Here is a 15,743-nt window from a genome sequence, read left to right as displayed (position 1 = left end):
ACGTTTTTTTATAATAAAAAGAGATTGTTAAAAGGAGAGCAACCTTACACAAATATCTAGTGATGAATTGACCGTAACCTTCGACAGATCGAATTAACCCATCCAGTCATTTGGCCCAAATGATATATTCAGCCTGTTGGATTGAGCTAGCTTGTGCACAAATTACAGGCCCAAATCCATTTATGGCAATTTAAGGATACCAAATATAAAAACCAAACCAAGACATTAATCGCTCATGAGTTACATACCGATCGATCTGCTCGATTTTTCTTGCAAACCCAAGTACGTTGCATGTTCTGGAAAACTAATTCCCAGAAGGAAGATCTCAAGATCCATGGGGAAGCAGAATATAAAGGAAGAGAACAACAATATGGACGCAAGCAAGCCGAGCACCCAGAATTTTAATGGAGTGATTATCTCTGTCTACGTCGAATCACCCAAAACGCAATCGCCTCTCATGAGGACGGTTCCCGTCAAGAAAACCAAGCCAAAACCTGTATCCAAAAAACCTCAGACCGCAAGAAACCAAGTCGAGTACTCTGATCGCAGGGCTCAGCTCCTCGCCTACGCTCGAGAGTTGCGAAGTAGTACTACTGCTGCTAGTACTGATCATCCCCAAGATCAGATTCAATTACCCAGAAACAATTTGAAGGCTAAGCCCAAGGTATAAGTTCTTCCGACTCCCCCCCCGGGTATGCAAATCCTATAGCAAAATGTAGGTACAAATCGTGATGCATGCCTAGCTTGAACAGGAAAAATGGGAATGGATAATGGCACCAGCAAGTATATGCTGTCCGTCACGTCGGAGGCTTGAACGCGCAAGGAGACGATGGAGATACGAGCGCGTACCTGTTGAAGAGAACGCCGAAAAAGCAGATCACACGGTGGTTTCCGAAAGCATCGGTGCCGGCAAAAAGAGAGAAGGCACCACAAGGAGATCATCTCGCAATTCTCACAGCTTCCTTGTAAAGCTCATTAACACATTGAATTGCGTTTATTATTTGTTAACATTTTTTTCACATGCAGTCACATGAACAGGTATATAATATGTATGCATCATGGCGTTACTGTCTAATTAATTCTTCGTTTTTTTCCTTTTGCAGAATAAATTAAGGTGTAGGTTAAGGGAACTATCTTGTTAGTTGCCAAATATATATGGACGATGGTGGCAATGATGAATTATTAGGTATTTTAGGTACGTATCTGCTCATTCCTTTTAAGATGTTATCTCAATTAAAATTAATGTTTATACAAGCAATTTTAATTACATATATAGTATCTAATGATACGATAGGATTTCTACGTAATCCATCTTTGGAGAATACCTAATAATATTTCGGCAATGAATTGTTAAGCATGCATCATGGTTTCAAAGAGTACATTATTCTTGGGAGGTCCTTTCGTACAATGAATGAAGATAAGAAAAAATCTGTTTATCAGTATCCTCTCAACATTCCTTGATATGGTATTAAATGATAGACCTATAAGTGAAATATGTGTTGTCCAGCTTTTGGCCGTCAGAAGTGCCCACTAGTACAAATTTCATTTTTTTTTTCTCTTCTTCTTTTTTCTTTACATTTTTAACATATTTAAATATTTTTAGAAAATAAAAAAATATACTAATACACTAATAGTCACTTCTTTAATCAGTAAGTAAAAGAAAAAACAATTAAAAAAAAATTAAATGATGAGCGGTCAAAATGAGGTGACATAGTAGCATTATTCAAATAGTTTCCAATCATTTAATATTACATGGGGATGATGAGAGAATGATAGTAAAAGAAATGAAGAGTAGCATTATTCCGGAAGATAATGCATGAGCTCTAGATCATGGATGAAGAAGTGGGATTCATACTAGTACTTATGGTCTTTTGCTTTTGATCCATGCACTTATTGTGGCAAGTTTGTTAATTAGTACTGAAAATAATCAGAAGATCCGTTATTTTCTCCAATGTGTTGAATTAGATATAGTTGTTTCAATTAGTAAGCGTGCTCGTGTTGCATTACCATTAGACATTTGGTTCCGGGTCAACTGAGATTATCATGCATGCACAGCCATTCACGGAATTGTGGGGTTTCATAATCTTGATCATGTCTCTATATTTGAATATTTCAAATTACAGGGTTCATACATATAATTCGACTAATTCAGCATTTATCACTTTTGAATTATCAATATTTTTAAGGTCCAACTACGTACAACTTGCTGCACATAATTCTCTTGTAAAACAGGTGAATTTAATTTTAATTTTCCCTTAGTGTTATATTATTCTAACATAATTACCATGAACTTCATGTTACAATTGAATCTGACTCAGTGTTGGTGGTTCTTCCCTTAAAAAAGAAAAAAAAAAGACATCGCCCTACGATCGACGTCTACAGCTGAACACATCACATACGTTATGCGATGTACGAAACGAGACACAAGAAAAAGTACAAAAGGCAAAATAGGCAAACTTTCAATATAAATACAGTTTTTGTTTTTGTTTTCTCTTTTTTTTTTTACATGGGAGAGGGGGGATTCAATCCTTGTTTCTCTTGGTTAGAAACCAAGGAATATAAATGCAGTTAGATATATACAAATTGCACATGTTTTTCGAATGAGTAATGCTAGAGAGAAGCCATTATAGCAGTACATATTTTGCACTCACTGCGTGGCTGTTTCTAGTTGATTGTTCCCAACACTCACTTGGGGAGATGTGTGGTCTAGATGATGCCACATCATATGTGCAAAATAAATGCTCCTAATAGAGACTTCTATCTATATTTATTCTTTTCGAATATTACAACAATGATACCTTCCACCTTGCGCCCCTAAAATCTTTCAATTTCTAAAATTTAAATTCCAAAGATCAGGAGAAAAAGAATACTGGAAACATTTCATCTTCCCTTTCTTTTTTTTTTTTTAAACACAATAGAGGAAAAAATAATTTAGGAGCTGCATGCTCTGAATGCTGGCTTTTCTGAAGTTATAGATCCATTTGTGACCTCACCATTGCTTGAAAATTGATTTATCCCATAACCTAAACAGATTCGAGAATGTACCGTCTATTGCATGAGCAAAATTTAATGGTTGCCACTCTGGTTGCCACAACACTTTACCCAACTTGAGGATTCCACAAGAAAAAGCTTCCAGCATGTCTAAAGATGGACGGGGGCTGCTGTCAAGAGCAAAAATATAGTATCAGATATGCATCACCATATACAAAGTACGAGAAAATTCAAGCACCTAAACAAAACAGAAAGTGAATAATAATTTTTACCTCATTATCTTTTAACCCCCATTATCTTTTATGTCAAACCTGAGGATGTGGGAAGTGGCCTCTTTACAAATGGATGGTCTAAGAGCCGAGCAGCAGTAGGACGACGATCTGGCTTAGCTTGAAGGCACTGCAGGATAAAATCCCGTGCATCTGTTGAAAGAGAATCAGGAACAGGAGGTGGTTCACCCTTTCCAATTTTAAACAATGCTGCCATCTGCAAAGTTACAAAATTGGAAGATGCTTTTAACCCCCAAACCAACAGATACGCAGTGATAAAATAGCATGTAAGCAAGATGGTGTTCCTCTGAGGGTTTTGCATCAGCAAAGAGAATGTATTTACAACAACATACAAAAATTGAATTTATATATACATATATATATAAAAAAAAAAAAAAAAATTGGCCTTGTACTGCATGTGTTGAACTACTAAGAAATTTCTTAAAAGCAACAACAAGCATATACACAAAAGGAAGAGAGAACCTCATGCTCTACAATCTACAAACCGCATCATCATCATCATCATCATCATAACACTAGGAGTTGCACTGATCTCATTCTACTTCCATCCCACTGCTGATGTGATAGTACCCATCAACCATTAGATCAATTCTTGGTTTTTAGAATAACAAATCCAATAGTTGATAGATAATATCACATCATTACAGTAGGATGGGAATGAGATGAGGATGTAGTATATATCATTTTCCTAATAATGGATATCAAGAAGAAAAGTAATTAAAAAGAACACGATACGCACAGGTTCCCAATCCGAGTACGGAATCCGACGTGTTAGCATCTCCAATACAGTGCATCCAAGGCTCCAAATATCAGCCGGAAGGCCATACCCTTGGTTCCTTCTATTAACTACCTGTACACGCACAGCTTGATAATCAGAGTAAGAATTGGATGATCTTATTACTATATCAAATTTTTCTTTTGATAAGTGATCTTATTACTATATTAAAAATTAGAATCCCAGAAATAGTTTGTACCAAATACTTTGTAATCTGGAATGAGTGGCCATATACCTTCTAACCCAATGGACTCAAGAAGTCTTCCACTTCCTAGAGCTCACCATGATTTAGCTGACACTAAAGGTTTTGCAGTTCTTTTTGCGAAATAATTTCCATTTTAAATCCAAAAACGTTCATTATATCCACAACACAAATGGTGCATCACCAGCCAAGCTCTCATGTCAGTAGCCGGGCTAAATGCATAAGATCATAATGGTTTATATTCTCAAGGAAAAGAATTTGAGACATCCAAAGAAGTTTCTCCTACATAAAGGGCCAAAGCCAATGCCTCTACCAACTGCAATCACCACCAATGGTGTTCCAAACTGAAACGGATCCAGCAATGTACACATCCTAGAGAACGGTAGCCCATGACTTAAAGACGCCAGTCCATAACAAATATGACCGACAAAATTAAGAATGCATTAACAATAAAAGTTAACCACGCTAGCATGCATTCAAATTAGTTAATATTATAACATGTTTTCCAGTATTTGAAGCTGGGGATAAATAAATTCATTATCACTGGAACCATTTGTTAGCTTATAACTATAACAAAGGATAAAAGAAAACCTCGGGGGCCATCCAGAATGGAGTTCCCTTGCAAGATAAAAGATCATTGAACTTGGTAGCCTGAAAAATGATAAAACTATTAATGTTAGGGGGAAAAAACAGAACCATTTTGGAAGTTATTTACAATGAGGGAAAAATCATGACAGAGAAAGGGAGGAAAAACCTTTGCCAATCCAAAATCTGCAAGCTTCACAGATCCACTAGCATCCACTAATATATTAGCACATTTGATATCCCTTCAATACAGGAAAGAAAGAGATAAGACTTCAAAGATGAATTACAAATAGTAGATATGTGCATGTACGAGTACTAACAATTACTTCTAAATTTATCAATCAAGATTTACTTTCTTTTCCTTCATAAGTAATAAATTTCGTTAAAAGCGCAAAAGGCACAACCCAGGAATACAGGTGTATACATGAGAAACACCTATTTAGAAGTTTAAAAAGATACAAGAAAGTCATGAAAGTTAAGCTCGTTAAAGCTTATAACAGCTGTCTAGTCGAGCATTCCTATTACAAAGCAATGATCAAGGCGAACAAAAAATAATTTGAACACATTGATATGGGAAACAAAAAGTATAAGGTTCAAGGGACCTATCACACAACTAATTTATTATTTTCTGTAGATGACCACTTTTGACATATTATAGCCCCGGATATGCTTCCAGATCAATAGTTAATTAAGTCCAAATGGCCAATGTTTAGGAAAAATTTGAAGCACAATACCAAAATTGACTCATATAACTCAGAAATTTTCTTGGTCTTGCTCTATATCGCGGGGTGGGGGGGAGTAAAGGAAAAGGCTCAAGGTCCGGATAAGGCTAGAAAATGGTAGTTTCGATAAACAGGGTTTTCAAATATACTAAATTCAGTACCATTGAGACCAAGTTTGAATAGAGATAACAGAAGTGTTCATGAAGCCAATCGATCACTCAGTTCAAAGAACCGAAGACGCAAGCACCAGAGGCTAAGGAAAAACAAGCTTAAGGTCTAGGTTTAATATGAGGCATAACTCATGACCTCCATGCCATTCTAGAAACTACTTACTACAGTTCTTTGCATTAAGAAAGCCAGTGGATCATTTTAGTAATTCCCCACTTTTCTGAGCAGCGGAGAAGGGAAAGTATGAAGCATTGACATCATGGATATCAAAGGACAAAGGTAATGGAAGAAAAAACAAGAAACCATCTTCTCAACTAAACATTTGATGCTTTTTTTTTATTGGCACCGAGTGTCTAGAACAAAGTCCCGACTAATCCCGGGGGTGCACAGGCTCTTTGCATGTAATTTTCCATAAATGCACCTCAGGTAATTCAAGGAGAAATTCCCCTAGTTTGATGGCCCCTAGAAATTATTTGCACTAAAGGGTTCGAACCTTAGACTTGAAAGGAGCATACCACCAAGACGAGCGCTCTTACCAATTGAGCCAATCACTAATGGTTAATTTCATCTCTTTTTTTTATTTCAAATGTTTTTTTTTTTTGAACTTTGTAAAAAGAAATTCAAATTTGAGAGCAGGACAACCAAATAATCTGAGGATCACATTAATATCAAATGACATAAGAGGACACTTTTATCACCTGTGAACGACATTTCTGTCATGAAGATACTTCAAACCATGCAGAATCTGTCTTGTATATGGGGAGACTTGGGAATCTCGAAGAGAGTAACTCTCATAGAGCTTTAAAAGGGAGCCTTTTACAAGCTCTAGAAAGATATATAGTTTTGATTCGTCCTGCAACCGCCATCAAGCAGAGCATAAGATAGGCTTGATGAATGAGAAAATATATTTAAAAAACAGTTAAAAACATATTGGGCACAGTTCAAAGTGATTGGTAATGCAATTTCGAAAGAAAAAGAATCATCATATCAAACACAAGGATATAGTGGTGCTGACGTTTTTTTTTTTTTTTTATTTATAGAAAGTGGCGCTGACAAGGTAACAACCCCAGAACTAGATGTCAGGCTACAGCTATACGTCTATGAGACACCATATTGTATGTATACATTACCACTGTTTGAATTGGTATGTGATTAAGAAAGAGAGTGTGGAATTGCACAATAATAATAAATTATGTATCAGAAAGTTGTAGATATTAATATTTTGTACTTTGATAGCACACACAGTAGTTCTCTTTTATAAATGTGCAGATAAGAACCAGTGGCCATTGGCACGAGTGTCATGCCAAGATGTGCCACACAAGTCATTGCGAAGAAGATGCTTACGTATCATGATGTGAATAGGAGCAATTTAAACTTAGAATAATGATGTGAACGAACATAACTACTTCCTGGGGTGTTACAAGTTCAGGACTAAAAAAACAACATCAAAAAAATTTTGAAAAGAAGATACCTTAGCTGTGCCATAATATTGAACTATGTTCTCATGTTCAAATTGGCTTAAAAGAGCAATCTCCTGAAAAGGAAGCATAGGTGATGAAATGAGAATGAAGGCAGAAATTTTAAAAAATAAAATAAAAGGAACAAGGTACTTTCAATTCCCGGAATGTTATTGAGATTGTATGTCAGTAATCAAAACCAAAATATTACAGCAGAACAAAATATAAACCCGTCTCACCTGCTCAAGTTGAGAAACGCTTTCATTTCCCTGGCTTCCTTGATCAAGCAGTGAAACTTCCTTCACAGCAAGTAAGATTCCATCTCTGGAGGGGGGGTAGGAAAATTAACAATAATTGATGAAGAAAAAATAACCAATTAGCCAAGAACTTATGCATTTTGCAGAAGTACCAAAAATTTTGGACATAAAAATATAGATATTGCCAAATTACGAGGAGCACAAACAAACATATCATATGGAATACCTGCAGAATGGGAAATAAGAAAGAAAAGGAAAAAAAATATGATCCCTCTTTCAAAATGACCAAACAAGCAGCATTCCGAAGTGTTTGGAAGATCCAAGACCAGGATCTGTGCAATGAAATGCACACCTCCATGGCACATACAAAATATTTTCTATTCTATCACGTTTGCCAACCATAAAAAGTTAAAAACTACAAGACCTTTATCACAAGACCAGATTAAGTACCTCTTTTCCATCGAACAACTTTAGCAAAAGGCAAATATGGTGTAGCAATGAATGGTCTTTAGGTGGACCACCAGTTCCTAACTAAACAAAGCCAGGTAATAGGCACAATTGTCCATATAAAGATTAAGTGTTCCCTTAGGTGTTCCTCTTGTATTCTTTGTGTGCTTTATGCCATTTGCATTTTCTAATAAATTACTCAAATACTTATTTAAAAAAAAAAAAAAAAATTTAAGGAATCCCATAATAAAAACACTCACTACATGGTTCATAATAATATCACACAAAAATCTGCTATTTTCTAACATCTGGGATCTAAAACACCTTAGTTCCATATCAATTCAGTATCAAAGAATCTGCCCAATTTAAGCATGACATTAGAAATGAAAACACTGAATATGAAAAGCTATCACTGAAAAAATTAAACATAGGAAGCTGCCACCATTGAAAACCTCTCAGAAGAGCCATCAACAAAAGTCATGATTCTTTTTTCTTTTGCAAAAATAACAAAAAGTCACTCTCTCAACATAGTACCCCTTGAGTATGGGAAAGTGAAATGGGATCCAAATTGTTTGGAAATGAGAAGTTCTTGTGCTTTGTAATGATTCTAAGCGAGTCCAATTGTAATATTGGCTGGTCCTTTTAGAGTATAGGATTAGATGTGGCTTGGGTCTTCCTTAGGTCATTAACAAATTATATCAGAGCCAAACACTCAACCAGAAGTGTGAGACTTAAGCAATGCCACCTAAGATGAAATAACCTAATGAGGATGTCAAGGATTTAGGGAGGGATTGTAATACCCTGGAATTGAATATAGGAAGGTGGTGAATGGAATCTCACATGCTTGGGAGGGAGAAGTTCTTTCCCTTTACAATAATTCCAATAAACCCAATAAAACATATTAATTAAACAATTTCACTATTATTCACAGACCATTTTACTGCTATTCACATAATTCTAAGATACTCCAAGTGTTCAAACAAGCCCTAATTGTAACATCAATTAGTCCTTTCGGAATACAAAAGATATGGTTTGGGCCTTCCTTGAGTCATTATATAACACTAAAACTAACATAATAAGAACGTTAAGCACATTAGTGAGCATAAACACAAAAAGGTAAGTAGGCATCATTTTATGTTTTAAATAAGATTTTGGAGGTGGCAACATTTTTTTTATTTGCACCAAGGTGTCCAAAACAAAGTCCTGACTAATCCAAGAGGGTGCACAAGACCTTAGCAAAAAATTTTCTGTACCGCCTAGAGTTGTAATTGGTCCAGTCCGGGGGGGTCACAGACCGAAAATTTCGGTCCACCCTTTTTACCGGACCAATTATAGACCGGACCGGATCGAAAATCTTTCACCCCTAAGTGCACCTCGGGTGATTCAAGGGAAAATCCCCCAGTCTGATAGACCCTAAAAATTGTTTGCACCCAATGGCTCAAACCTTAGACTTGGAGGGAGCATACTAACCAAGATCAAGGTTTTTACAACTTGAGCCAATCACTAAGGGTTAAGATTTTGGAGGTGGAATCATTAAACAAGAAATATATATATGTAAGTTAAGGAAACCTTCAAACTCGATAAATCCATCCCTTTTCAAGCCCCTTCCTCTATGGCTGATATGAAATGAAGTGAAACCCAAAACCATATGTCCAACACTTTCTTCTGATGATGTGAAACCTCACTAGACAACCCCACTAGAGTAAACCTTGAATACAACTTTGGACTCAACCCTGAAGAGTAAACCTTGGATACACAACTACACGAGACAGACCATTTATCAAGTACTTCAAAAAAACTCCTAGTGTGGGATCAAACGATTCAAACCTAGGATGTCTAAGTCTGCTGATCCCAAGCCCAAACTAGGCTGCACTCTCACGGGTATATGTTCTACAGTTTTTGCCTCTAGTTACTGTCTAATACAAATCATTACCACAAGCATTCCTATCGCAATCTTTGAGACACCAAGATGGCATCAAAGGTTTGCCCTTAGTTCATCAAAATGCTTTAAGACAAGGAAATGACGAGATCAATTCGTGTGACATAGGTAAGAGTAGAGAAAACTGGTCAATGTCTGTTTGTGGTGGGCTTAGGGTTTCAAAATTAGTTTTTTAAGAATGTTAGAATTATGGACAGAAATATTACAATGTTTGTGGCTTGATTTAAGGGGTGAAAAGGGCATGAAACAGAGGATGACAAGGTGCAGCAACTACGAAGTAGCAGCAAAAGTAGATATTGTATGGCTTGTTTTGATGTTTTGATAGCTATTGAGAAAGGCTAATGGCAGGAAAATATATGGGATTTTAATGTTTTGATAGTTAAGGAGAAAGGCTTGACTTGAGGTTGTAGAAAAAGAAGAAAATAAAAGTTTAGACCTGTGAACAATATCCATGAACAATACCAGAATGCAAATAAGAAGGGAGAGAGAACAGTTACAGCACATATACCTCCAGTAACCAGATAGTCAGCAGTCCATTACCAAAACGTCTAGATACTTCGTATGCTTAAAGTATATTAATGAATGTCTTGAACGTGTTCCATTGTCAGCTAGATTTAAGACTACTAGTTGACTAGTAAACTAAAGACCAAAAAAATCCAGTAAAATGTAAATTTAGAATTGAGAACATAAAATAACACACTGGACAAACTCCAATACTCTACCATATTTTCAAAATATCCTCAATTTGCAAGACTTTCAAATGCAACAATTCTCCCCTCGGTACAAAACTAATCATAACCCATAAAAATAAAACCGTATCTCAAGAATTGATTCAACCTAAAACTCCCAAATGACTTAACCTTCAAAACCATATGATACTTGACCCAATCTTAGATTGCACGTGGGCCACAAAATAAATCTTGGAATCTCTGAAATAAAAAGTAACAGCATATCGATCTTCCACGGCTGCATTAAAACATTACTATATATTGAACAGGAAGAAGGAGCTAGGGGTGACAATATGTGACATGACCCGTTAACCCAACACGAACACGACACGATAAAAGTGGATTAGGGTTTAGTCTTAACGGGTTCGGGTTAAAATGAGTTGACCCGTTAAGACACGATTGCTTAACGGGTTGATAACGAGTCAACCCGTTATGACCCATTAAGAAAGTTAAAGTTACAATTATACCCTTATACCTAAAAATAAAATTGTTGGGATTTTAATTTCGATATTTTTATTATTTGGATTGTAATTTTTGACTTGTAGTTAGTTTTATATTTTTTATAGATATTGTGATTTTAAAATTTATATAAAATTATGTTAAACTTAACTAGGTCAAACGGGTTAGGTTAATTTCGGGTCTGTTCAACCCATATACATAAACGGGTCAAAACTGATTGACATGACACGACCTGTTATGTTAATGGGTCATGTTAGTATTTGAGATTTTGACACGATAAGCTTAACGGGTCGGGTTAAGGTTGACCCATATAGTATAATATACATGTCTTGACACGACACGAACACGATCTGTTAACACGATTTGACACCCCTAGAAGGAGCCATGTTTTGGGTGTTTTGGGGGGGGGGGGGAACAATCTTATGTTTCCTTTCAAAACTCTGACCACAAGCTTATGAGGATCTAATGAGGCAAGCAGCCGAAAAACACTTAATCAACTACATTGTTGTCCGTTTATTAACAACACAACGTAGGCAGCGGAACTTTGCAGGTAGTAAAGAGGGTAAAATGTTATGCAGTAGACCTTAGATTCAAATCATTTCCCGTTGAGATATAGAAACCTTTTATCGGAAAATTGTGCATGTTAGGAGATCACTTTTCGTTGCATCACCTAATGGATTTGAAGAATAGAAAAGAGATGGTGCAAGGAAATTATCAGGGTCACAGTCAGAAGAGGTATGGCTCGTGCAATAAAGATTGCAATTGATTGCTGAATACAACTTGAATACATTCACATACTAAAATCGTCTTATACTCAAAACCTTTTTCCAATCGTGGACTTCTCAATAATACCACCACTGCTCTATTAATTGAAGGAATGATGAATCATGAAAGAGGCAGGTGTTATCAGGAGAACAACTTAGAGAGTAACAAAGGTTAGGAGCTGAAAATGTCTAAAAAGATAAATATATATAGGCACTTCCCTTACATTTAGGCACTTCCATCGAATTTAGTTTACACAAACTAGTTTATGTTTCAAAATTATAACAAGATGCCTCATCAAATGCTTGAAACTATGAATGGACCCTAATCATGCGGACCTAACTTCTCAATAGGTCCAAAAATCATATAGGATCAGATCTTAAACTTGACATAGAATTAGAGATACAAATCTAAGTTGGCAAATAGTTGCAAATCCTTAGCTTGATTGAGGATTTTTTTTTCAATCGTAAAAAAAACTTCTCTATCTGGCTAAGGATTTGCTAGACCTACTTCTTTGAGTAATCTAGTTTCCTTTCTTTTTCTTCCTCGGATGATCCTATTTTAAGCTCTAATGTAGATCTCTAGCTGTTAGGGGTTAGAACATTAAAATGTCTTAAGTGAAAATAGGGAAAACCTCTTAAATAGGGTCCTCTGATCGTAGCCTTACCCTTTAAGGAGGAGAAGAATACTAATACTTTTTTATTGCTAAGTTACACACACCAAGTTCGTCATTCCTTCAAACTAATTGTTAGCTTAAGAGGAAGATATCTGCTTATAAAAACAAAAACAAAAACAGGAAGATATCTAATGAAAACTCCAGATAAAAGAATCACACACTTAGCATTGTCTTACGCCAGAAAGCTGATTTTGGAAGTGCTTATATAGTTCGAGCAAATAAAAACTTACTCAGAGATTCCTTCATACACTGATCCGAACGACCCGCGTCCCAGAAGCACACCCTTTTCCCAAGACGTGATAGTAGGCCTAACTCTCCCGTTAGGAGAAATATTCGACATACGCTCCGTGGTACTGCTAGACGAATCGTCACAATTCGACGTGGTAAACGAACACGACTCCGAGAGCGGAGCTACCTCGTCCTCCACCTCTCCCTTTACCCTTGCCAGCACAACTCCTTGCTCTTCTTCTTTTTCTTCTTCTTCTTTACCCTCCTCTACTTTTTCATCGGAAGAAGAGCTAGAACTACCACGGAAAGTTTCCCAACCGCCTCTCTCGGCCTCCGGCGCAAAGTCCTTCAAAAGGTCCCAAGTAGACCGCCCATGATCGATTTCCGGAAGCTTCATCGCGGGTGGCCGCTTGAGCACCGGCGGCGGCCGAATCCCTTTAATGCCATTTCCTCCACCACCACTGGCACAATTACCACTTACACAACAACCACTTGACTCGGCGGGATCAGCCCGGTTCAACTCTGCTATATCCCCAATATTAGCACCAACTGTATCTCTCACACGCCAGGCAGCTGCAGCTACAATTTCCTCCGTGTTTTTCACTTCCTCTCTTTTCGTACTATCCAACTCGGGCGGTCTCGACCTAGGTAGAACATCCGAAGACGATCGGATCTTCAGCGCCTCCCACGCCTCCGCGGGTATGGCAAAGTCTTCGGGGGATAACCCCAAACTCTTGCATATCAAATCGAATTCGCCGTCGGTTCCTTCCACTCTGAAGCTCGTACGGTTCGAGGGATCGAGGGATCGAGTGTGGAGAGAAGAAGACGACGTAGAGTCCTCGAGGGAGGACGACGAGGAGCCTGCGTCGTACTCTATGTGCTTCGCCGCATTACGACGCTCGAGCCTCGGTCTCCTCGGATTCTTCCTCCGATCCATGGTTCCAGATCCCTTCCTATGACTGAAAAATCTTGGTAGGTGATGCATAGAGAGTTAAACCCATGAAGATACACCGCCGGGGTTTTTGTTGACAAGAAGAACAGCGAAAAGTGCGAGAAGGTGCCCCCTCCAAAAATTCTCTCCCCGATGAAAACTACTAAACGAACAGGAGAAGTAATTGTAAACAACTTCAGTAACTTTGCCAAGAAATTTTGGATAGAATAAGGCTTGGTTTTGAGCAGTACGAGGGAGAAAAAAAAAACAGAGAAGCTGAAGGAGCTGTCCAAACTCAAAGAGCCAGAGAGGCGAAATGGCTGGAGAGAGAGAGACTTGTCAACGCCGTCGAAAGAGAGAGGGAAAACGCGGTGTCACGTGGACAACGTGGACCAGAGAGTTGAACGACTCAGATCAGTGATTTTGGGAATTGGACGGTTATATTTTGTTCATCGTCGTTATTTTCTTTGGATTTCTCGGCCGTAGAGGATCCAACCCCAAAAAAGGATTCTATATAAATAAAGTTTGCACCCTACGCCCACGTAAACAAAGGCAGGCCGTCATGACTTTATCGATATTTTTGTTTGTAACTGGTTTTGCGTTGCGAATAATTTGAACAGGACTCGTTTGTTTTCAGAGATGAGATGAGATGAATTGAGATTAAAATTAAAAAATTAAATAAAATATTATTAGAATATATTTTTTAATATTATTATTATTTTAAAATTTAAAAAAATTGAATTGTTTAATTTATTTTGTATGAAAATTTGAAAAAGTTATAATAATGAAGTGAGATGAGATGAGATGAAATGTTTTTGGAAAACAAACAAGATATTAACGTAGATATTAATTAGCCTTTGATTAATTGACTTTTCGTTTCCGTTTGATTAATTGACTTTTCTATGATAGCTTATATTTTTAATACACTCAATGTATTTTCATTCCATTACCAATCATTTTTTGCTTTCTAGATAAAGAAAATGAAGAGAATAATAACCTTGAAGATCCAACATCGTCGGGCTGGCTAGACCCAACAACCCAATTAATCATTGCAGATCAAAGCTTCAATCAAGACTGCCTTTAGGACGACTCTTCGACTCTTCTCAGTATAAGGAGGGTAACTGCTCCCGTAATCAAAATTTTATAAAAATAAATTTATAAATTTATAAATTAATATAGATTAATTTATAATTTTATTTTTATAAAATCTATTTATAATTAAAACATTTCTCTTATAGAATAAGATGCATATATTGGGCATTTTGGATTTAGTTCTAAATAGCTACCGGAGTCTCGTTGAAATTTCTTAAAATATATAAGTACGAGCATTGGTATTATCTTTAAAATTTGATGATTTTAGCTTTAAACTCCTGGCATTGGATTCATCATATGCTCAAATGTCAAGTTTTGAGCTACAGTATATTTCTCTTCATCTTCAAATTTGAAGACTCACTATTCACACTCTATAACCATTATTTTATTTATTTAAATTAGTGTTTCTCAATTTTGAGCCACAATATATTTAAGTTGAGAAACAATAATTTAAATATCAAATTAAATTATTAATTAACATATAGTTAGTGTAATTGTAAAATATAAAAAAAATAAATTAAAATATTATTATTAACAAAATAATATTATATTATTATTTTGATGAATCCAATAGCTAATCCAATGTGGGGTTATAGATAGAGAAGTTTTAGATTTATGAAAAACATGTACTTTTCATCAAATTTTGAAGATAAAAATGATGAACCCAATACTAATGCTCTAATAGGTCTATATATAAATTTTATACAAATTAAATTTATACAATTTAATGTGACCCGCAAATTGTAGTGTTATTATTGTTATAAACTAGTTATATATTTGACGTCAAGAGTCTGATAACTTGATAGTATATGATCCGATTCTCTAAATAAAAAATCTGGATTCGAAACACTCACCCTCATTGTATAAAAAAAATTTATATGTTTGATAAATTTATAACAAGTTATTTAAACACCTAAACAATTAAAAGAATGCAGATAATGTTGTAAACCTCCTTAACAACTTTAAAAACGCTTTCAAGTGTATATTTGCTGAATAGTAAACAAATTTTAAATAGTACATAAGCCATCCACTTA

General features: G+C 36.1%; 1 protein-coding gene across 2 annotated transcripts; it reads right to left on the bottom strand.

Annotated features, from left to right (window-relative positions):
* Positions 1-2,438: 2,438 nt before the first annotated feature.
* Positions 2,439-13,936, bottom strand: LOC109012440 (mitogen-activated protein kinase kinase kinase 1-like). Of its 2 annotated transcripts, none has more exons than XM_018994072.2 (9): positions 12,689-13,936; positions 7,430-7,514; positions 7,205-7,267; positions 6,432-6,586; positions 5,013-5,085; positions 4,850-4,909; positions 4,021-4,131; positions 3,264-3,477; positions 2,439-3,161 (listed from the first exon to the last, which is right to left on the bottom strand). In XM_018994072.2, the coding sequence occupies exons 1-8, from the start codon at positions 13,669-13,671 to the stop codon at positions 3,292-3,294; spliced, it is 1,716 nt and encodes a 571-aa protein (XP_018849617.1). In that variant the 5' UTR covers positions 13,672-13,936; the 3' UTR covers positions 2,439-3,161; positions 3,264-3,291. The 2 variants fall into 2 exon arrangements, with proteins under 2 accessions (XP_018849617.1, XP_018849618.1); XM_018994073.2 differs by having other exon boundaries at positions 2,439-3,158.
* Between the last annotated feature and the right edge of the window lie 1,807 nt (positions 13,937-15,743).

This window comes from Juglans regia, chromosome 16, assembly GCF_001411555.2.
Source record: "Juglans regia cultivar Chandler chromosome 16, Walnut 2.0, whole genome shotgun sequence".
NCBI lineage: Eukaryota > Viridiplantae > Streptophyta > Magnoliopsida > Fagales > Juglandaceae > Juglans > Juglans regia.
This window is presented reverse-complemented; position numbering and strand designations above follow the sequence as displayed.

Excerpts from the sequence above, each read along its gene's own strand:
- LOC109012440 (XM_018994072.2), bottom strand. The coding sequence starts at position 13,671 with ATGCATCACCTACCAAGATTTTTCAGTCATAGGAAGGGATCTGGAACC. Across the intron at positions 7,268-7,429 it reads GCGTTTCTCAACTTGAGCAG|GAGATTGCTCTTTTAAGCCA; the intron begins GTGAGACGGGTT and ends CTTCCTTTTCAG. Across the intron at positions 4,132-4,849 it reads CATTCTGGATGGCCCCCGAG|GTAGTTAATAGAAGGAACCA; the intron begins GTTTTCTTTTAT and ends GTGCGTGTACAG.